General features: G+C 33.4%; 1 protein-coding gene across 2 annotated transcripts in view; it reads left to right on the top strand.

The window, feature by feature from the left end:
• Window positions 1-19,901, top strand: part of Atp11b (ATPase phospholipid transporting 11B (putative)) — a 110,025-nt gene that overhangs the window by 15,924 nt on the left and 74,200 nt on the right. For both annotated transcript variants that reach the window (XM_076867196.2, XM_076867197.2), the window contains exons 3-9: window positions 426-515; window positions 2,532-2,612; window positions 12,732-12,839; window positions 13,154-13,282; window positions 14,099-14,202; window positions 16,949-16,996; window positions 19,276-19,340. In XM_076867196.2, the coding sequence (XP_076723311.1) occupies window positions 426-515; window positions 2,532-2,612; window positions 12,732-12,839; window positions 13,154-13,282; window positions 14,099-14,202; window positions 16,949-16,996; window positions 19,276-19,340 (625 nt within the window). The remainder of the gene's footprint in view (window positions 1-425; window positions 516-2,531; window positions 2,613-12,731; window positions 12,840-13,153; window positions 13,283-14,098; window positions 14,203-16,948; window positions 16,997-19,275; window positions 19,341-19,901) is intronic.

Here is a 19,901-nt window from a genome sequence, read left to right as displayed (position 1 = left end):
GAGGAAAAAGGAAAGTAGAATAATAAGAACTACTGAAACTAGAAACCAGAGACTAGTTTCTATAGCATCTTGGGCTCAGTGGTGCACACCTGTAATCCAAGCTACTCAAGGGGCCAATGCAGGAGAATCTTGAGTTTGAGGCCAGCCTGGGCAACTTAGTGAGACCCAGTCTCAAAATAAAACATAAGAAGCACTGGGCATGTAGCTCAGTGGTAGAGTACCCTTGGGTTCAGTCCGTATTACCACACATGTTCGCGCATGCACACACACACACACACACACACACACAAAGGAAGAAAAAACTATATGAATTTGATGATTTAGTAAATCCGATTTTACTTTTCTTATGTTTACATCAATATAGCATATATTATTTTAGGACATTAATTTATTGATACCTTTTTTCTTTCTTTTTTTTTTTATAGTATACTGTGTGGAATTTTGTTCCAAAAAATTTATTTGAACAATTCAGAAGAGTGGCAAACTTTTATTTTCTTATTATATTTTTGGTTCAGGTAAGCTTTATTACTTAATAGATTATTGTTTGTAAACATGTTTCCTAAAAATATGTCTTAGAATAGGGAAAAATTACTTGTGTTCTTAGGTATTTGACCATGGGATCATTTTTTTTTTAATATTTATTTTCTGGTTTTCGGTGGACACAACATCTTTATTTTATATTTATGTGGTACTGAGGATCGAACCCAGCAACCCGCACATGCCAGGCGAGCGCGCTACCGCTTAAGCCACATCCCCAGCCCATGGGATCATTTTTTTAAAATAAGAGGTGTCACAATGTAGTCAAAGAATAAATTCTCTAAATCATATCTAGATTTCTAAAAAATAGCCTATGGATTTTAAGATCAGTTGTATTTTGTTTCATTACCGATGTACTATAGAGCTGATAACTGAAATCTAAGCTAAGATATAACCTATCATAGTTCAGAATCCTGCTCAGAACATATTTTGGCTGTTAATATACAGTGCATATTTTTGGCACATGCCTGCCTATGGAATCATCTTTGAATAAAGTGAAATTCTTTTGTTTTTTTTAATTTAAGTTTTATTTTAGCTGGGTATAATGGTTCATGCCTGTGGCCCTAGCTGTTCAGGAGGCTGAGGCAAAAGGATCACTTGAGCCTAGGAATTTGAAGCCAGCCTGGACAACATAGTGAGACCCCCATCTCAAATAAAGAAATTTTAATTTCAAAATTTTTAAACAGTTCTACTTTTTAAGAATCTCCAGGAGTACAGAGTCTTTATTCAGGAGAGCCTTTTCTATTCATTATAATCTGGTTTGCCAGTTTCTAAATCTTGACATTATACTTTTTCTTATATATCCAAATTATCAAGAGAGAAGCCTATGAAATCTGAGTATAAGTCAAGATGTAAAAATAGTGATTATCATTTTCCTTCAGAGGTTATGCTTTTAGGAGAAAACTTCATAAATTTCTTTCAATATGGCATTGAAATTTTTTAATGAGCTCTTTACTTTTCTCTCAGTAGAACCTGGGATTTCAAAAGAAAAATTTAGGGCTGGATTTATAGCTCAGTGGTAGAGCCTAGTATGTATGAGGCACTGGGTTCAATTCTCAGCACCACATTAAATCAATCAATCAATCAAACAAAGGTATTATGCCCATCTACACATAAAATTATATTTTAAAAAAGAAAAGTTGATACTAGTCAATCATTTTAATGCTTTAGGAAACATTTACATTTTTTTAAAATTGCTTTTCTTTATGAACAGAGTTCAAGGATCTCCTGATTTATGTCAAGAGAGCATGTGTTTGGTTTTCTTGGAAAAGTGAGAAGTTATATTAGCCATATCCAAATAGTATGCATGGCTTTGTGAAATAACTAGCTAAGATCAGGAATTTAGCATATCTGTGGAATAGAACAAATTTAATTGCCCTATTCAGAGTAAAGGAACAGTAATAAGTCATAAGGCCCCTGTTCTTGCTAACCATATGTAATCACTGCTATAAATACTTCTTTACTTCTCTAGCAAGTTATTGAAACCTCAGTTGTATGATTTACATTTTAATTACAGCATAATTTTCTTTGCTGTCCCCCTCTGACTGTTGGATAAAACAAAATTGCTTGTAAGAAAAACCTTTTCCATACTCCCATTCCTACTTCTCGCTTCCCAGTGTTGAGTTTATTCTGAATGCGAGGGTAAAAATTACTGACAGATTTATCAGCATTTTTCAAGATGTGCAAATAAATTGTAAAACAAGATCTGAACAGCTGTAGCTCCACTTGTGGGCAATATTGAGGAAGAACTTAAAAGTACCCTGTGTGTTAAGAAAGTAGAGTGACTGAGTCCATGCTAGCAATGTATGTGGGTGTACGATACAGATTTATATTTATATTTATATTCTACCAATCCTTATATCATAGCCAATAAGGTGAAGTTGTGAAATTATAAATTAAACTATACTTGCTGCATAATAGAATGAGATTTTAGATGTTAATAGTATGATGTACATGGTGTAAAAAAATAATACTCTGCATTCTTTTTAATCTAGCTCATGATTGATACACCTACCAGTCCAATTACCAGTGGACTTCCATTATTTTTTGTGATAACAGTAACCGCCATAAAGCAGGTATGAAATACTTTCTATTATTGTTGTTTCATTTAATTCATTTAGAAGTTGCTAATCTTTCCACAACAAAGTAACATTTATTATCCTGAAAAGAATTCCATTTCTAAGAAAGCAATAAATTTGTTTAATATATAATAAAATTAAACTGTTAGCCAGTCTATTATATTTAAGGTACCTGATGACTGATAAATGATTACCATTATTAAAATGTTGCTCCTTTGACACAGCTAGGAAGCATATAAAAACAAATACTATATGTACAAGCCAATTTATATATGAAACAGTTTATTAAAATCATCTTAGTTGAATCTGGTGATATTTAAAGAAAATTAGTTCGAAGGAATATATTTACAGGTAGTAAAACGCATACTTCTGGATTGAACATTTGTGAATAAAAGTTGTATAGTGCTTTCTTAGTTTTTACAACTATACTTTTATGTAAAGTAGCACCCTAACGAAAAAAGTTTCAGCCAAATTATGAGTTTACATTAAAATCTAGGTGTAGAGACACAAAATTATGGGATAAACATACTAATTAAGAAATAAAGACTTCTTTAAAATGTCATGTTGTTATAGCTAGCACTCTCAAAAAGTCTTGACAGGATCTCTGATTATACAGAGATGTGATCCCTATCAATGGAGAGAGTTAATTGACTTTTCTTATCTAAATGTGATGAACTTTCATTTTGTAATATATAGGGCTGGGTACAGGGTAATCCCAGTGGCTTGGGAGGCTGAGGCAGGAGGATTAGGAATTAAAACCCAGTCTCCAAAACTTAATGAGTCCCTGTCTCTAAATAAAATGTTTAAAAAAGGGCTGGAAATGTGGCTCAGTGGTTAAGTGCCCCTGGGTTCAATCCCTGCTACCAAAAAAAATAATAATAAGAAGATGATGTAGAGAAAAGGTATAGATGGACATGAAAATAAAATTGACAAACACTTTGGGATGAAGTATGTTTTTTATTATATAAGGAGGATAAGAGGAGTCTATGGATTAACAATTAAATTATGAATCTAGTGTAGCAAAGAATATTGAGCCACAGCTTAGTTTGATTTCTTTGTTTACTCTTCTATCAAGGACTAGAATTGGTGCATGTAATTCAGTAAGCATTCAAATCATTCTGTTCAGTTTTCCAGATGTCATTTTTCTCATCAGAGTAACACGTATTCATCCCTTGTACCTCTTTTATATATATACTTTCCTCTTAAGTGATTTCATCTAGTTTGGTGATTTAAAGTAGCATCTATATGTTGATAGTTCTCAAATTTATATCTATCTTTAAACTATTATTTGAACTTCCAACACATGTACAACTGTTTACACAACAGTTCTGCTTATTATGTCTTACAAGAATCTCAAATAGAACTCTTGATGTTTTTCCCTCTAACGCTTATTAAAGTTTATTAATGGCTCTGCCATCTCTCTACCCAAACCTTGGCATCTCCTTCTTTGACTATTTTTGTCCCTAGCTTCAAGATCTACCTCATTAGACTGAGTTATCATGATTTCTTCCCTGAACAATTGCATTATTCTTCGAATAGTTTCTCATTTCTACTCTTCTCTCCTGCTGTTTCCATACAATAGCCAAATTGATCTCTTAAAATCAGATAATACCACCCTCCCATTTAAAACTGTACAGGGTTTCTTGTCGAACTGACCAAAACCAACCTGTTTCATGATCTACACAGACATACAGTCTAGTTCCTCGTTCTCTTTATTTCCCATTGTTTTTACATTTACTCACTGTCCTCCAGCCGTACCCTTGTACCCCCCTCTTTGTCCTCAAATGCAGTAAGCATGCTTCTATCGAAAAGCTTTATGACTTGCTACTGTACTCTTCCTGGAAAGTTTTTCTACCAGGTAATTGCATGGCTCAATTCCTCATTTTACTTAGAATCTTGAACTTTGGCTTTTCCTGGTCCTAGCATACCATTCCCTAATGGTTTTTTTTTTCCATCTTTTTTCTTCATATCATTTATTCTGACTTGGTGTTCTGTTGAATTAATGTTTGCTTAAAGATTATCATTTTCATTCAAATGTTTAGCTCTCTAAGGACAGAGACTGTTTTATATACTGGCTTATTTCCAGTGACTGAATGAGACCATACACCTCTATGGGCTTTTAAATATTAGCTGAATAAATGAATAAATTAACCTATTGAATATTTTTAAAGCAATGTAAAATGTTATTATATGTCTTATCCTTATTTCTCAGTATATATTGACCAAATATGAACTGCATTTTAATTGGAATTTGATACCATTCATGAAGTGAGTTGAAAAAAATTATGGTATATACCTATCCATAAAATAATCATTTAGTATAATTACAATAATAATTGACATCCTGTCTTCTTCTAAATTGGGTTAGGTAAAAATGCATAAAATCTAAAGTAGGAAACAGGGAAATTATACTTCAAATCTGAGTTAGTAGGGTTATTGCTGTTGTGAACTAAATTTTTTTAAATTTTTTTTTCATTGTAGATGAACACAATACCTTTATTTTGTTTGTTTATTTTTCTGTGGTGCTGAGGATCAAACCCAGTCCTCACACATGCTAGGCAAGCACTCTACCACTGAGCCACAATCCCATCCCCAAGAACTAAATTTAAATAAGAATTTCTTGACACCTAATGCAAAAGAGGAAATATATAATTTTCAAAGAGAGAATTTAACCTATAAGGCTTTTCTGCCTTTCTCAAAGCAAACTTCAGGACTTGAATTTTTCTGTTTTGTAATAACTATTCCTAAGTTTACTCATTTAATAAACAAAGAAAGTACTTTCTTTGATCAATGTATTATTCAGTCTTTATGTCTGTCACTATAAATCAAGAGAAGAAATTTAGAAAAATTGTAGAAGTGAAAGTTGCTATGATCCAACCTTATTGGTATTCTTTTCTTCTCCCTTTTTAGTTTGCTTTTGCTTTTTTCACTTTTGCCAAAATAGGAAAGACTCTATTACCAGTTGTTTGTTTTTAAATTTTTCCCATCTGTATATACCTGTCATGTATTCTCAAGATATAATGCTCTGATAAATAAGATGGTCTCTACCTTTTAGGAGCTTTAACTCCATGAAGTAGGAAGGTAAGACCAAATACAAAAATTACCACATAGAAAGGTAATAAGATATGCTAGACATGACTGTTCAAAAAAGTGGTGTAGCACTTCATCTGGATGATCAAGGAGGATTCTGTGGAGGAATGTTATTTAGATGAGTCTTAGAACATGGATAAAATAACAAATGAAAAATGTTAAGGTAGAAACAAACTCAAAAGACTCAAATGAGAGAAAAGACAAGACCTATTTTGGGGAATTATAAGGCTAATTAATGTGTGAGCCTCTTTAGGAAAATACTAAGAGGTAATAGTAGAAATTAACATAGATATTAAATTAAGGAAGCTACAAGATTCTTTGTTCTAAGGTTTGGGAGTCACCAGGGATTTTGAGCAGGATAGTAAATTAAAACAATGTTGTAGGAAGATTTGCCGCAGTCTGGCTGGGCACAATTCAGGAGCCACTTGTCAAAAGAAACTAACTTTATTTTTAGAACCACACAAGATAAACAAAACAGCTCCTCAGGAAAAAACCCTCAGAGCCCAACTGCCACCACCGGCTTCCCACAAGCCACACACCCCAACAACCTCCTCCTCCCACAATCCTCCTGCTCTTGAGGCCGATTGGCTGGGTCGCATGGGCAGAGCCAAAAAAGTCCCCCAATGAGCAGCTCCGTGGTCTGAAAGGGCAGGGAAACAGCCCAATGAGCATCACCGCAGAGGAGCCAATCAGCTAGATGTTGCTAGATGTTGCTGGGGCTGCTGTGAGCCAATCATCAGCTGGTAGTCTGAAAGGGCAGGGAAACAGCTTAATGAGCATCTCCACAGAGGAGTCAATCAGCTAGGTGTTGCTGGGGCCGCTGTGAGCCAATCATCAGCTGGCAGTCTGAAAGTTTGCTGGAGCCCCTTCGGCTGTGGCTCTCAACATCTCCCCCTCTCTGTTTAAACACAAGCATGTGGCTTAGGGACCGTGCCTGCCTTAGGTTGTCCAATAGTACATATGGTCCTACCCGTTATCAGATGAGCTGACCTCAAGGCGTCAGCCTCCTGTCTTAGGTTGGTACCATAGTAATTGGATCTTACCCGTCACTGACTACCAGTCCAGTATACAGCCACACCTGTGTAGAGGTCTTTGTACCAGCGGGGGGGGTGAGGTTCTTTGCCTCACCTCTGTTGGCCCCCAAATTTTAGCTGAACGATCATGATAAGCAGAAGGGAGGAAGATACACCAAGCCAGCTGACGGCTCCTTTTGGAAAAATTGTACCACCGATGACACCATCAGCATAAATACCCCAACACTACCAGAAGTCGCTGCACCAACAGATAGTTCACAATGCATACAAGTGAGTTCACAATGCATATAAGTGATACATAGTCCAGGTAAGTTCTGCAAGCAGTTCAGTGATGGCTATTGCAGAAGCTGTAGATTGGTTTTATCTTTGTCTTCATGCACTGAGATGAAGATAGGAATTCTGGCAATAATGGCTAAAGAAAAAATTATGTAACATTCCAGAAGGCACTAAAAGAAAACAATTTTCTTAACAATTTACATTGTCTTCACTGGCACTGGGATGAAGATAGGAATTCTGGCAATAATGGCTAAAGAAAAAATTATGTAACATTCCAGAAGGCACTAAAAAAAAACAATTTTCTTAATAATTGCTAAAGAAAAAATTATGTAACATTCCAGAAGGCACTAAAAGAAAACAATTTTCTTAACAATTTACATTATCTTTAAGAGAATTATTAAATATAAAGAAAAGGAAAGGTGAAAGTAAACAGATCTGTTAACCTCCTTTTTTGTTCACATTTTAAAACAATCCTCAACAGCTGTTTACCCAATTTAAATTAAACCATTTAAATCACGTGAATAAAAAAAAAATTATTTGGATCCATTTTTTCATGAGCGCTCATCATATATGACATATGGACATACGTACATTCAAACACAAAACACAAGTGTGCACACATAATACATACGACACATAACATAATAGTAAAGGCCTTATAACTTTTTACAGGTGAAATCTCCATTGCAATGTTTAAAAACTCTATAGTCAAAAAATAGAACTGATCAGCAAAACATTAACCTAGGTCTGTATGAGCTCAAAAAACAAAATATGGGAAAGGGCAATAATAAAATAGATATTGAAAAAAGCATTCTGGTTCTGTCGCAGATGTAAGAATAACCAAACTGGAGTTCTGGATATCACATTTTCTTTTTGGTCTGTAGAAATCGCTTTAGTTAATCTGTCTGGAATCCAAATCAGCTGCTGTTCTCCCTGTGGAAACACATAAACAGACCGCCGACTCCAGGAAATCACCGGGTCAGGACCTTAGTTAATCTCTCTGGAATCCAAATCGGCTGCTGTTCTCCCTGTGGAAACACACAAACAGACCCCCGACTCCAGACAATTACTGGGTCAGGACCTTTTCATTGTCCTGTTAGAATATCCTTCCAAAGTACCTTGGGCTTATGTACATTTTTTGGACACATATGCCTTTCCACAGTACTAAGCCCTGATGAATCCAAATTTAAAAAGTTTAGAGTAAAACGGGTTATTTTAAGTTTATCTTTGGGGAATATATACCCCTTCCCAATTCCTTCTTTTTGCTTTAATAAGTACATTTTAATAGTTTGATGAGCTCTTTCAACTATGCCTTGTCCCTGTGGATTGTATGGGATTCCTCTTATATGAGTAATGCCAAATGATGAGCAAAATTGTTTAAAAGAGGTAGAAGTATAACCAGGGGCATTATCTGTTTTTAACTGTTTTGGAACGCCCACAGTGGCAAAATTTTGTAAGCAATGAGCTATAACATCTTTAGTTTTTTCTCCGGCATGAAGGGAGCCCATCAAAAATCCAGAAGAAGTATCAACTGTAACATGCAAATATTTTAATTTTCCAAATTCTGGCAAGTGTGTGACGTCCATCTGCCAAATATGGTTAGGTATCAATCCTTTAGGATTGACTCCAAGATTAACTTGTGGTAAAAAGGTCACACAATTTTGATATTGTTTTATTATTTGTCTGGCTTGTTCCTTAGTTATTTTAAAACGCTTTTGTAAAGTATTAGCATTGACATGGAACTTTTTATGAAAATTTATAGCTTCTTCTAGTGTAGAGAAAATATGTATGTCATGTGTAGTTTTATTTGCTAAATCATTGCCCAAACTAAGGGCTCCAGGCAATCCTGTATGTGCCCTGATATGTCCTATAAAAAATGGATCTTTTCTGTCCCAGATTAGACTTTGTATAGTGGAAAGCAAAAAGAAAACAGTAGAGGAAGGGGAAATCCTACCAGCATCTTCAAGGGATACTATAGCATTAACTATATACTGACTATCGGAAAATAAATTAAATACAGAATTTTTAAACATCACAAAAGCCTGTAATACTGCCTTAAGCTCTACCTTTTGAGCTGATTGTTTGGGTACTAAAAATGTAAAAGTTTGATCAGGTGTAACTATTGCTGCTGTACCATTATTTGATCCATCAGTGAATATATTTGGAGCATTCCCGATAGGTGTTTTTCTTGTCATTTTTGGAAAAATTACAGGATGCGATGACCAAAAAGACAATAAAGGATTAGATGGTAAGTGGTTATCAAATGAAACATTAGATTTGCACATGATTATTGCCCAAGTATTTAACTCATTAGCTAACTCATCAATTTGATTCATAGTATATGGAGTAATAATTTTATTGGGAGAAATTCCAAACACTCCCTTTGCTGCTTTTATTCCTTTGAGTATTAATTGTCCTACAGCCTCAGGATACCTAGTAAGAATAGTGTTAGGAGAATAAGATAAATGTATCCATAATAATGGACCTTCTTGCCAAAATACTCCTGTAGGAATATTTTTTGTTGGTAGTACAATAAATAATAAAGGCAAACTTATATCAATTCTATCCAAATGCATATTTTCCATATATGTTTCAATGATTTTTAATGCCTTTCTTGCTTCAGGCGTTAACATTCGGGGTGAATTTGAATCTGATGGACCTTTTAGGATATCAAATAAAGGTCCCAACTCTCCTGTTGGTATACCTAGATAAGGCCTTATCTAATTTATGTCTCCTAATAACTTTTGAAAGTCATTAAGTGATTTGAGTTGATCTACTCGTATTTGAATTTTTGGTGGACGGACCATGGTTGAGGATAATAGAACTCCTAAATAATTAATTGGAAAATTTAATTGTACTTTATCTATTGCTATCTCTAGATTACAATTTTTTAATAAGTTTGTAAGTGTGGCATAACATTCTAGCAATGTGTTTTTAGCTTTGTGTGCTAATAATACATCATCCATATAGTGAAATATTTGTAGTTCAGGATTTTGATTTCTAAGTGGCTGGATTGCTTTGTTAACATAAATTTGACACATAGTTGGGCTTAGCCATCCCTTGAGGGAGTACTTTCCATTCATATCTCTGATCAGGACCTTCATGATTCAGTGCAGGGATAGTAAATGCAAAACGTGGACTATCCTTAGGATGAATTGGAATTGGAAAAAAACAATCTTTAATATCTATAACTAAAACATACCAAGTTTTTGGCAAAGCAGACAATTGAGGAATCCCCGATTGAGCAGGTCCCATAATAACCATCTCATTATTAATGGCTCTTAAATCTTGCAATAATCTCCATTTACCAGATTTCTTTTTGATGACAAAAATGGGAGTATTATGGGGAGATACAGAAGGTTGTATATGTCCTTCTGCTAATTGTTGTTTGACCAGATCATGGGCTGCTAGTATCTTTTCTTTAGTCAGGGGCCACTGAGGAACCCATACTGGTCTTTCTGATTTCCAAGTAATTTTTATTGTCTCAGTGGCCCCTTCTGAAAATCCAACCCATGTCTGTCTGTTCCATGATCTATTTGTATTGGTGCTGCTATACCTTGTTCTTGTTTTCCTAATCTTTTTCCTTTCCTAAAACCTTGTCTAGTCATAGTAGTGGGTGCATTTTGGTTGATGTTATTTGTTAATGTCAAACCTAATTGATCTAGGACATCTCGTCCCCATAAATTTATAGGAAGATGATCCAATACATATGGCTGTATAGTTCCTTCACATCCTTCAGGATCCTTCCAATCTAATACCATTGCACTTCTATGGGGATTAGTCGCCACTCCTAGGCCTGGAAGCGTTTGAGTGGCTTGTTGTAATGGCCAATGTTTTGGCCATTCTTGACGAGAGATGATGCTAAGGTCTGCACCTGACAATGTTGTAGGAAGATTGATCTGACAGTAATATGTACAAGGAACTAGAATTTATAAACTTATATTAGAAAAGATATTGCCTTTATTATTATAGCTTTGCTGTTAATGTCTTCCAACTATAAAATGTACTTTTTGACGGTTTCAGAAAGGTTGTTTTGACTCCATTAAATTTTTCTCACATTGACATATCTTAGCTTAAATGGGGCCAATATAACTTAGCCTATCTATCTAAAGTGTTCATATAGGCAAGGATATTTTCCACAAACGATAATATAAAACATAGTCTATAATTCTATACCTTACTTTCTATCACTTAATGTTATCTCTTAAGTATCATCTCATTATCTGTACTTATACTTTACCTTGAGTCCTTGATTAAATAGCACAGAAAGTCTTTTCTACTTAAAAAAATATATATATTCCTTAACATCAAGAGATTCTTGGTGAAATATTTGTCTGTTTCTCTTTCTAGTAATGACCCGTATAGCCTACCCTGTTTTTTATGGTACTACAGATTGAGCATTCTGTATCTGAAATGGTTGGGATAGAATTACTTTGGATTTCAGGGTTTTTTTTTTTTCAGATTTTTGGGATATTTGCATGTGCATAATAAGATACCCTGCGGATGGGACCCAAATCTAAACATAAAATGTATTTATGTTGTATATTCACTTTGTATTCTTGGCTTGAAGATAACTCTGTACAGTATTTGAGGTATTTTTGCACATGATGTTTTACATATGAGATCAGGTGTGGAATTTTCCACTTGGGGCATCATGTCATTACTCAAAAAGTTATGAATTTTGGAGCATTTTGGGACTCCAGTTTTCAGGTTAGGGATGCTCAACCTGTAATTATAATTAATTCTTTTGCTCTGTTGTTTAAAAAAGTGAACAGATCTTCTTTTTCTTCTGTTTATAGTCTTTAATAATACAGTGTGAATTTATGTTTTGTAATTAAAATAAAATATTATTTGTACCTTAAAGTGATAGAATTTAGTGATGGAATAGTGTTAGGAAAATAGAAGTCAAGAATATGACTTTGCAAGATCTGGGGATATAGCTCAGTTGATGGAGTGCTTGCCTTGCATGCACAAGGCCCTGGGTTTAATCCCCAGCACCACACACACAAAAAAAATAAGTAAATAAATAATAAGAATGACTTTGTAGATTTTTGGCATGAGTAGCTCATAGTGACATTTGTCAAGTTAGGAAATATGGAAAATGCAACAAATTTTGGGGGAAATATCCTAAATTTAGTTTGTAAGATATTTATGAGACATCAAAATGGAGATAATAATGCAGTTAGATATTAAGTTTGGAATCCAGAAGGATATGAATTAGAGATAGAAATTTCAGAATTAGCATATGTTTTGTATTATATGAATACACAGAAATAGAGTGACGTGTGAGAAAAGGGTCCACAAAGGTAATGTGGACCTCCAATAAGGAAATGGAGAAGTAGCTAGAGAGAGCCTATGAAAACAGGAACCATGTATATCATGAAAACCAAAAGAACAGAGTATTTCTAGTAAGAACAAATGTCAAATATCTGGTGAATGAAATGTTCTTTTTTTTATTCTTTTTTTTTAAAAGAGAGAGAGAGAATTTTTTAATATTTATTTTTCAGTTTTCGGCAGACACAACATCTTTGTTTGTATGTGGTGCTGAGGATCAAACCCAGGCCGCACGCATGCCAGGCGAGCGCGCTACCGCTTGAGCCATATCCCCAGCCCTGAAATGTTTTAAGGAAGTTTTCACAATGTTTTTCTTACTTGATCAAAATGGTTTTAAAATTATACTGAAAGGGGTATTTTTTTATTCTTTGTATATTTACAGGGATATGAAGATTGGTTACGACATAACTCAGATAATGAAGTAAATGGAGCTCCTGTTTATGTTGTTCGAAGTGGTGGCCTTGTGAAAACTAGATCAAAAAACATTCGGGTATGCATCTAGTAAATAATAGAAAATAGTATTTTGATATTAGAGCATTAATTTCTATCTTGATTATACTTTCGTACAACAGGCTTTAGCCTGTTTTTTCTACATAAATGTAATATGATAGGGCCTGTGGTGCAGCTCAGTGGTAGGGTGCATGCCTAGCATGCTGGAGGCCCTGGATTTTACTCCTAATACCAAAATAATAAGAAATAAAATGAAGTTAAATACTCTGATAAGGTACTTATTTAGAATCTAATAAAATAAGTCCTTACCTTTTAAAATCTGTTTACTCAGCTTTCCCCCCAAATTTTTCATAGGTGGGTGATATTGTTCGAATAGCCAAAGATGAAATTTTCCCTGCAGATTTGGTGCTTCTGTCCTCAGATCGACTTGACGGTTCATGTCATGTTACAACTGCTAGTTTGGATGGAGAAACTAATTTGAAGGTTTGTTCATATATATGTTAGAGTGCTGCTCTTGATGAACAAAATAGCTTTGTGTTATTACTGATATTTTCCTTTGGTTAAGTAATAAAATTTGATCTGATAAAGAAGAAATTTTTTTTTAATTACTGAAACTTTTAAAAAAGCATGATTTTTAAAAAGAATAAGTGTTATTATGTATCTATTTTAAGAGTAGCCCAGCACGGTTTAGTCAATTCAAGTTGAAAATGGAAAGTATATTTTAGGAAAAATATAGTCGTATTATTATTTGTGATGATTATTTTTTTGTGTGTGTATAGATACACACCAGGGATTGAACTTAAGAGCACTCAACCACTGAGCCACATCCCTAGCCCTATTTTGTGTTTTATTAGAGATAAGGTCTCACTGAGTTGCTTAGCACCTCAAAGTTGCTGAGACTGGCTTTGAACTCGTGATTCTCTTGTTTCAGCCTCCCAAGTTGCTGGGATTACTGGTGTGCATCACCATGCCTGGCATGATGGTTTTTTATCTAAGGGACAACTTTAAATTTTTTCAGTTTTCAGACTACAGCCAAGAGTGAAAATTCACATTTTTTCCCCTGTTAAATTGCTTATAATAAACTTTGAACAGTAGTGACTGTATGCACACACTTCATTTCCTTGTATGTAAATGGCCTCCATAGACAGGTAATCTCAGCAATCCCTTTCTTCTTTCCCTTCTGTTTTATTATCTAGCTGAGTTATCTCAAGTACAGTAGGTTTTATCTGTAAAAGAGATTTGAAGTACCTGATATCTAAAGTCACATTTGGTTACAGTTTAATCCTTTTTTCCCCCTAGACACACATGGCAGTTCCAGAAACAGCAGTATTACAAACAGTTGCCAATTTGGACAGCCTTATAGCTGTAATAGAATGCCAGCAACCAGAAGCAGATTTGTACAGGTATGATGTTCAGTGTACTCATTGTAAATCCCATTAATAGACTTCGTTTTTTGGTTTTATAACCATAAGCAGAAAATCAAATATTTATCTAATTGGTAATATTATTTATGGAGAAGGTAAAGGAAGGGTGAAATTGAGGACAGCAGTTGGGGAGGGGATAAAAGCAGAATTTACCAGAATTCTAAGCAGAGGATATGAATTTAAAAGCAATACTTTTATTCACATGCCTTCCATTATCTTCTACTTTTACTGTTATGAACCAGCATGCTCACATATAGCTCTAAAATCTATAGAGCTGCAGAAGTAGTATTATTGCTTTTAAGCCCTCATAGATTTGAGGCTTTAATAAATATACTGACAAATTACAGAAGCATTGTAATTGGACTAATTTTTATCACATAAGCAAAGTAAAAGTTTATGAGATTTTTTGTTGTTTTAGATTTTTACTAGCATTAAGTATTATAATTTTAAAATCTTTACTAATTTTATAGATAATGATTTTAAACAATTTTTTTATCAGAAAGGTTAAGTCGTTTTCTATGCTTGTTTTTATTTTTCTCTCTTAAATTGTGCTTCTTTTCAATTGCCTATTTATTAATTGAGATTACATTATTCCTCTTTAAGAACTTTTAATAGTTTATTGAAAGTAACTCGTGGTAATGAGTGATCCGTGCTAAACTACTGAAAGAAGTGAAAAATAGTGCTCCTTTCTATTTAGGAGCAGCCTCTAGCATGTGCCTATTTCACAGAAGTCTTTGTTTTCTCTTTTTTGGGCTGCTTTAGTTCTCTTTGTTTTCTTTCTACCATTTATATTTTAGACTTTTACATAGCTCTTCTATATTTAAGATTTTTCCCTAATAAAATAACATTTTGCTTCTAGGAATTTATCTTAATGAAAATGTGAAAGGATATATATGCAGTGTTATTCAGTCAGGACTATATTGTTTAGGCTGTTTATAAGTTGAGGAATAAACCTAAATTTCATACTAGTGGTTTAAATAAATTATGCAGTATCCAAGAAATGCAGTACTATGTGTGGCTATTAAAAATAATGATGTAGATATTCTTTTGATTGGGCATGTTAAGTTAGGAGAAAAATGTTAATATCACTATTTATATTGTGATCCTGTTTTTGTTTTTAAGATACATACATACATGCATACATGCATATGAATATAAAAAAACCTGGAAAACGTACTCCAAAATATTAGCAGTATTTGTATTTGGTAGTGGGATTACCAACATTGTGACTATTAAAAATATTTTCTTAATTGTTTTATAAAATACTCATATATTTGAGTATGTATGTAGCTTTTGTATTTGAAAGGGGAATAATAAAGTGATTTTGAAGAACATCAAATGTGGATTTGAAACAAGGGATAAAGAAGACACAAGATGGGCCAGTGTGGAACTGACCTGAACAGATAACTTTGAAGTGCCTAGAATTAAGAATAACAGAAAAGGGCTGAGGATGTGGCTCAAGCAATAGCACGCTCGCCTGGCATGCGCAAGGCGCTGGGTTCGATCCTCAACACCATATAAAAATAAAATAAAAATATTTTTAAAAAAAAGAATAACAGAACAAATAAAAAGAAAAGAAACAGCTCCTTTGTTGGAATTTAGCTAAGGGAAACAGAAGTACTGATCACACATCATCTCTGAAACGTGTCTAGAGAAACACTAGCTGAATTTTTTTTTTATTATTATTTTTTTTTTTTTTTTTTTTTTTGTGGTGCTGGGGATCAAAACCAGGGCCTTGTGCATGTAAGGCAAGCACTCTATTAACTGAGCTATATCCCTAGCCCAAATTGTTTTCTTTGAATCTAAATTCAAGGTCTAGGAGTCAAGACTACATAAAATTCCACTGTAAGTGGAGAAAATAAGAACAGTACTTCGCATTGACATAAACTGACAAAAATAGAAATAAGAAACTGAAAAGAAACAATGAAGTCAAAGTCTCCAAGGAATAAAGGATCTGTGACTTGGAAACCGAATCATAGGGGACATTTGAAAGGGAGTACTTAATATTTCTTTGCCTAAAGATTAACATGATACTTTGTCTAGAATTTGCTTCAACTAAGAATTTGTTTCTTACTATAGTAAAAAGTAACTGTATTCATGAATTGACTCCTAGCTCTGGTGATGTTTTGGTGGTAGAAGTTGGGATTGAAAGGCCCAGCTGGAAGTCTATTATACCATTCACTCTAGATTTCAAGCAATGGACACTTTATAAATATAACTTCTAGACTAAAGAAGTCCAGAAGTTCACTGATAGGTTTTTTGCTTACTACTCTATCCCTACCATATAACTCATACATTAAGTAGTTGCTCAGTGAATATCTGTTGAATGAATGAATGAATGTATAAGCTGGTTCAGTGACATATAGTCACAAGAGTCATTAGTCAATTATAATGAAACATGTAGACATTCATTGTTGGCTAAGTAACATATGCATTTTTGTGTAAAAACTATAAATTCTCATGATGATCAAACAAATAATAATAGTAAAAACATAGCATTTATATTTTGAAATTTTTTTTAATTTATTAATTACCAGGAGTAGAAAAGACAAGATTACCAAGTGTTTTAAAGCCAAAGGACTATTTTTATAATTTCTAGCATGAATATTGAACATTCATATATGCAAAAGGTTCATTTTTGTTTTATATATATATGCAAAACTAGTGCTAAAACTAAGGTGTTTCACCCATTGATTTATAAGTAATATAGTGCATTCTTTTATAGATTCATGGGACGAATGATAATAACTCAACAAATGGAAGAAATTGTAAGGTAAGAATAAATTCACATTATCTAATTACTCTTTAAGTGGGAATTCTTTGTGGGAGGGGCTTAAAGGTAAAGGGAGATTAAGTAAACAACAGTGTATCAGAAAAGTTTAATATAAAAGCATTTAGCACTTTATATGCTGGTAATTTACGGTGGCAATGAGTAAAGGTAAAATATCTTAGAAAATGTTATCAAGTAATTTAGTAAGATTTGTATATTTTTATTTCTTTCTTTAATAATATTAGGTAGTACCTTTAAAAGGAAATAGCTGCTGTGTTCAGATCCTTATGTATTTAAAGCCATGCTTAAAGCCAAGAACATGAGGGCTTGGAGGCATAGCTAAGTGGTAGTCATGTGCTTAGCATGCATGAGTCCCTGGGTTCTGTCTATCCCCAGCACTAAAAAAGTAAAGTATGTGAAAAACTTCATATGTAATATTTAGCAAGTATAAATGCAATGGTCTTCCTGACTTCATAATCATGTATTTCAAACTGGAGTATTTAGGGACCAGTCTAGGACCATTCACTCACTATTTTATTGGTTTTTTGCTTGGTTGATTGTTTTGATTTGTTTTTCCTCAAAATTCAGGTTAATTTTTGGGATTTAAATGAAAGACTTTGGGTCAGTTCAAAGATTAGCTGGTAGAAAGAAATTACATAACCTTAAAACTTAATTTAGAATCAATGTTGGAATCAGCCCTTGAATTTCTAATCAAATTTGACATGGCACCTCTTTTGGGGGGACATGTTCATTTATATATATGTGTGTGTGTGTATTTTTTAGTTGTAGTTGGACACAATACCTTTATTTTATTTATTTTTATATGATGCTGAGGCTCAAACCCAGCATCTCGCACGTGTTAGGTGAGTGCTCTACTGCTGAGCCACAACCTCAGCCAAGATATATTCATTTTATACTAGCTGCATGAAATAAGTCACTAACAGAATGGATTGGGCATTTTTAAAATGAAATCCTAAAGACAAGCCACCAAAAATTCATGCATCAGCACTGATTCACATTTTTAATAAATTTTAACACAGAACCACATCTGTAAACTTTAATAAGATCTTGATATGTGTAGGATCCCTGCTGAATAACTGACTGGGTTTTATTTTTATTTCTGTAGTGAAATAATGAAAAAATATGTGGATTCTTCATCTTCATTAACATTAAGATATTGTGGCTGGTAAAGGAAAGTAGCAGTTATGTGACTTCAGCTCCTAGTGGCCAAAAAATGAACTACTTTCTTTACTGTAGCAACTGGAGTGAACTGATGAATTACCTTTTAATCTGAAGCTGTCTTTTTAACCCAATTTTATATACTAGTGTCAACTCAAAAAATTTCTATCCATTGTTAAATCCAATATTAAGTGCAAAAGAATTGTTGTATAACTTCTGAATAGTTAGTTGCAATATTCATAGAGAGGACTCCAAATATGACTATTTAATAAAACCATACTTATTAGCCATATTCCAAACACCTAGTCCTCCTTGGTTCTGTTGCGTTTTTTACAGTGTTTGGGTTTGCAGATACTTTCATAAATGGTTCAGGTTCTGTTCGATTTAGATAAATATATATTTCAGAAAAGCATAAGGAATATCAACACATTGAAGGTTTTTTTTTTTTTAACTTATCCATAACAGACTCTTCATTTTGCTATCACTACAATTTCCTTTCTAGTTATACCTTGTGGTTTTGAATCTCCTTTATGGAGAGAAATTCAAACAGCAAGAAGACCTGTGCTCCAAGAAGTATTCAATGCAAGTAGTCAAGTTGTAATGTGCATTCCCGCGTACAAAAGACACTAACAAACTTTCTACATTATATTTTGTAATCCAGCATAATTTTAGTTGTACAAACTCATGCGTTTATACACAAATCATACTATAATCATTTATAATGCATTTTAATTCTTTATTTCCCTTCTAAAGCTGTTTATTAATTTTGCTCAAGTTTTTAAAATTTTATCTTTTACTAAACTTTCTTAAATCATTGCTTTTAAACATTTAAAAAATTTTGAAACTAGTGGCTTTGTGAATTTATTACATGTCTAATTTTATTTTTCAGCACTAACTTTAAAGTGACTTAAATGCTAAAGCAGGTGTTTGTTGTTATAATAACTAACATCATGGTTGGCCTAGGTAGCAGAGTACCTGGGATTTTGGTTTTATATGAAAGCAGAGTTGTAGCTATAGGTTGAGTACCTCCTACTGAAGATGTCCTTTAATTGAATTGGATTTTTAATATATTCAATGCTCTTTGATGTTCTCTTTTTTCTTAGACCTTTGGGACCAGAGAGTCTCTTGCTTCGTGGAGCCAGATTAAAAAATACAAAAGAAATTTTTGGTCAGTATATATTTTTAAATTTTTAATTATTATTTTGTATTGATATTATTTTGTATTTTTAAAGAACACAGCTTGTATGGTCTTTTTGTTAAATAATTCAATTCTTATAATGTTATATATTATAATTTTCTTACAAAGATTGAATTAATTTTGTATTTTTTGTTGTTTATCCTTGTTGTTTTGTTGTTGTTGTTGTTTGAGTAAGAGACTAGAAACTTGCTCTTATACTGTCTTTGTGAATACTTGTAAAACAATGCCAAGAAAATAATTCTGATATTTCTGGTAATGTGGATGAGAGCTAATATAATCTAGCATCATGGTATAGTAAATTATCTCTATAATTCCGTTGTGATTATTTTTAGATTAATTACTGCTGTCTTATTCATTCATATGTTCATTTATTCAGTGAATTCCTGTTGACCTAACTATAAACCACATATTATTGGGACATATGCTGTCTATATCAGAATAAATAATAAATAGTGCTCTTGCCTTGGAAGATGAATTTAGTACACTCTGAACTCACTCTAGGGCAACTGTGAGATTCGTGATAATCTTTAT

The sequence above is a fragment of the Callospermophilus lateralis genome, chromosome 10 (assembly GCF_048772815.1).
Source record: "Callospermophilus lateralis isolate mCalLat2 chromosome 10, mCalLat2.hap1, whole genome shotgun sequence".
NCBI classification, from domain to species: Eukaryota; Metazoa; Chordata; class Mammalia; order Rodentia; family Sciuridae; genus Callospermophilus; species Callospermophilus lateralis.
Note: the sequence above shows the minus strand (reverse complement) of the source record. Positions and strands in the feature narration are given on the sequence as shown.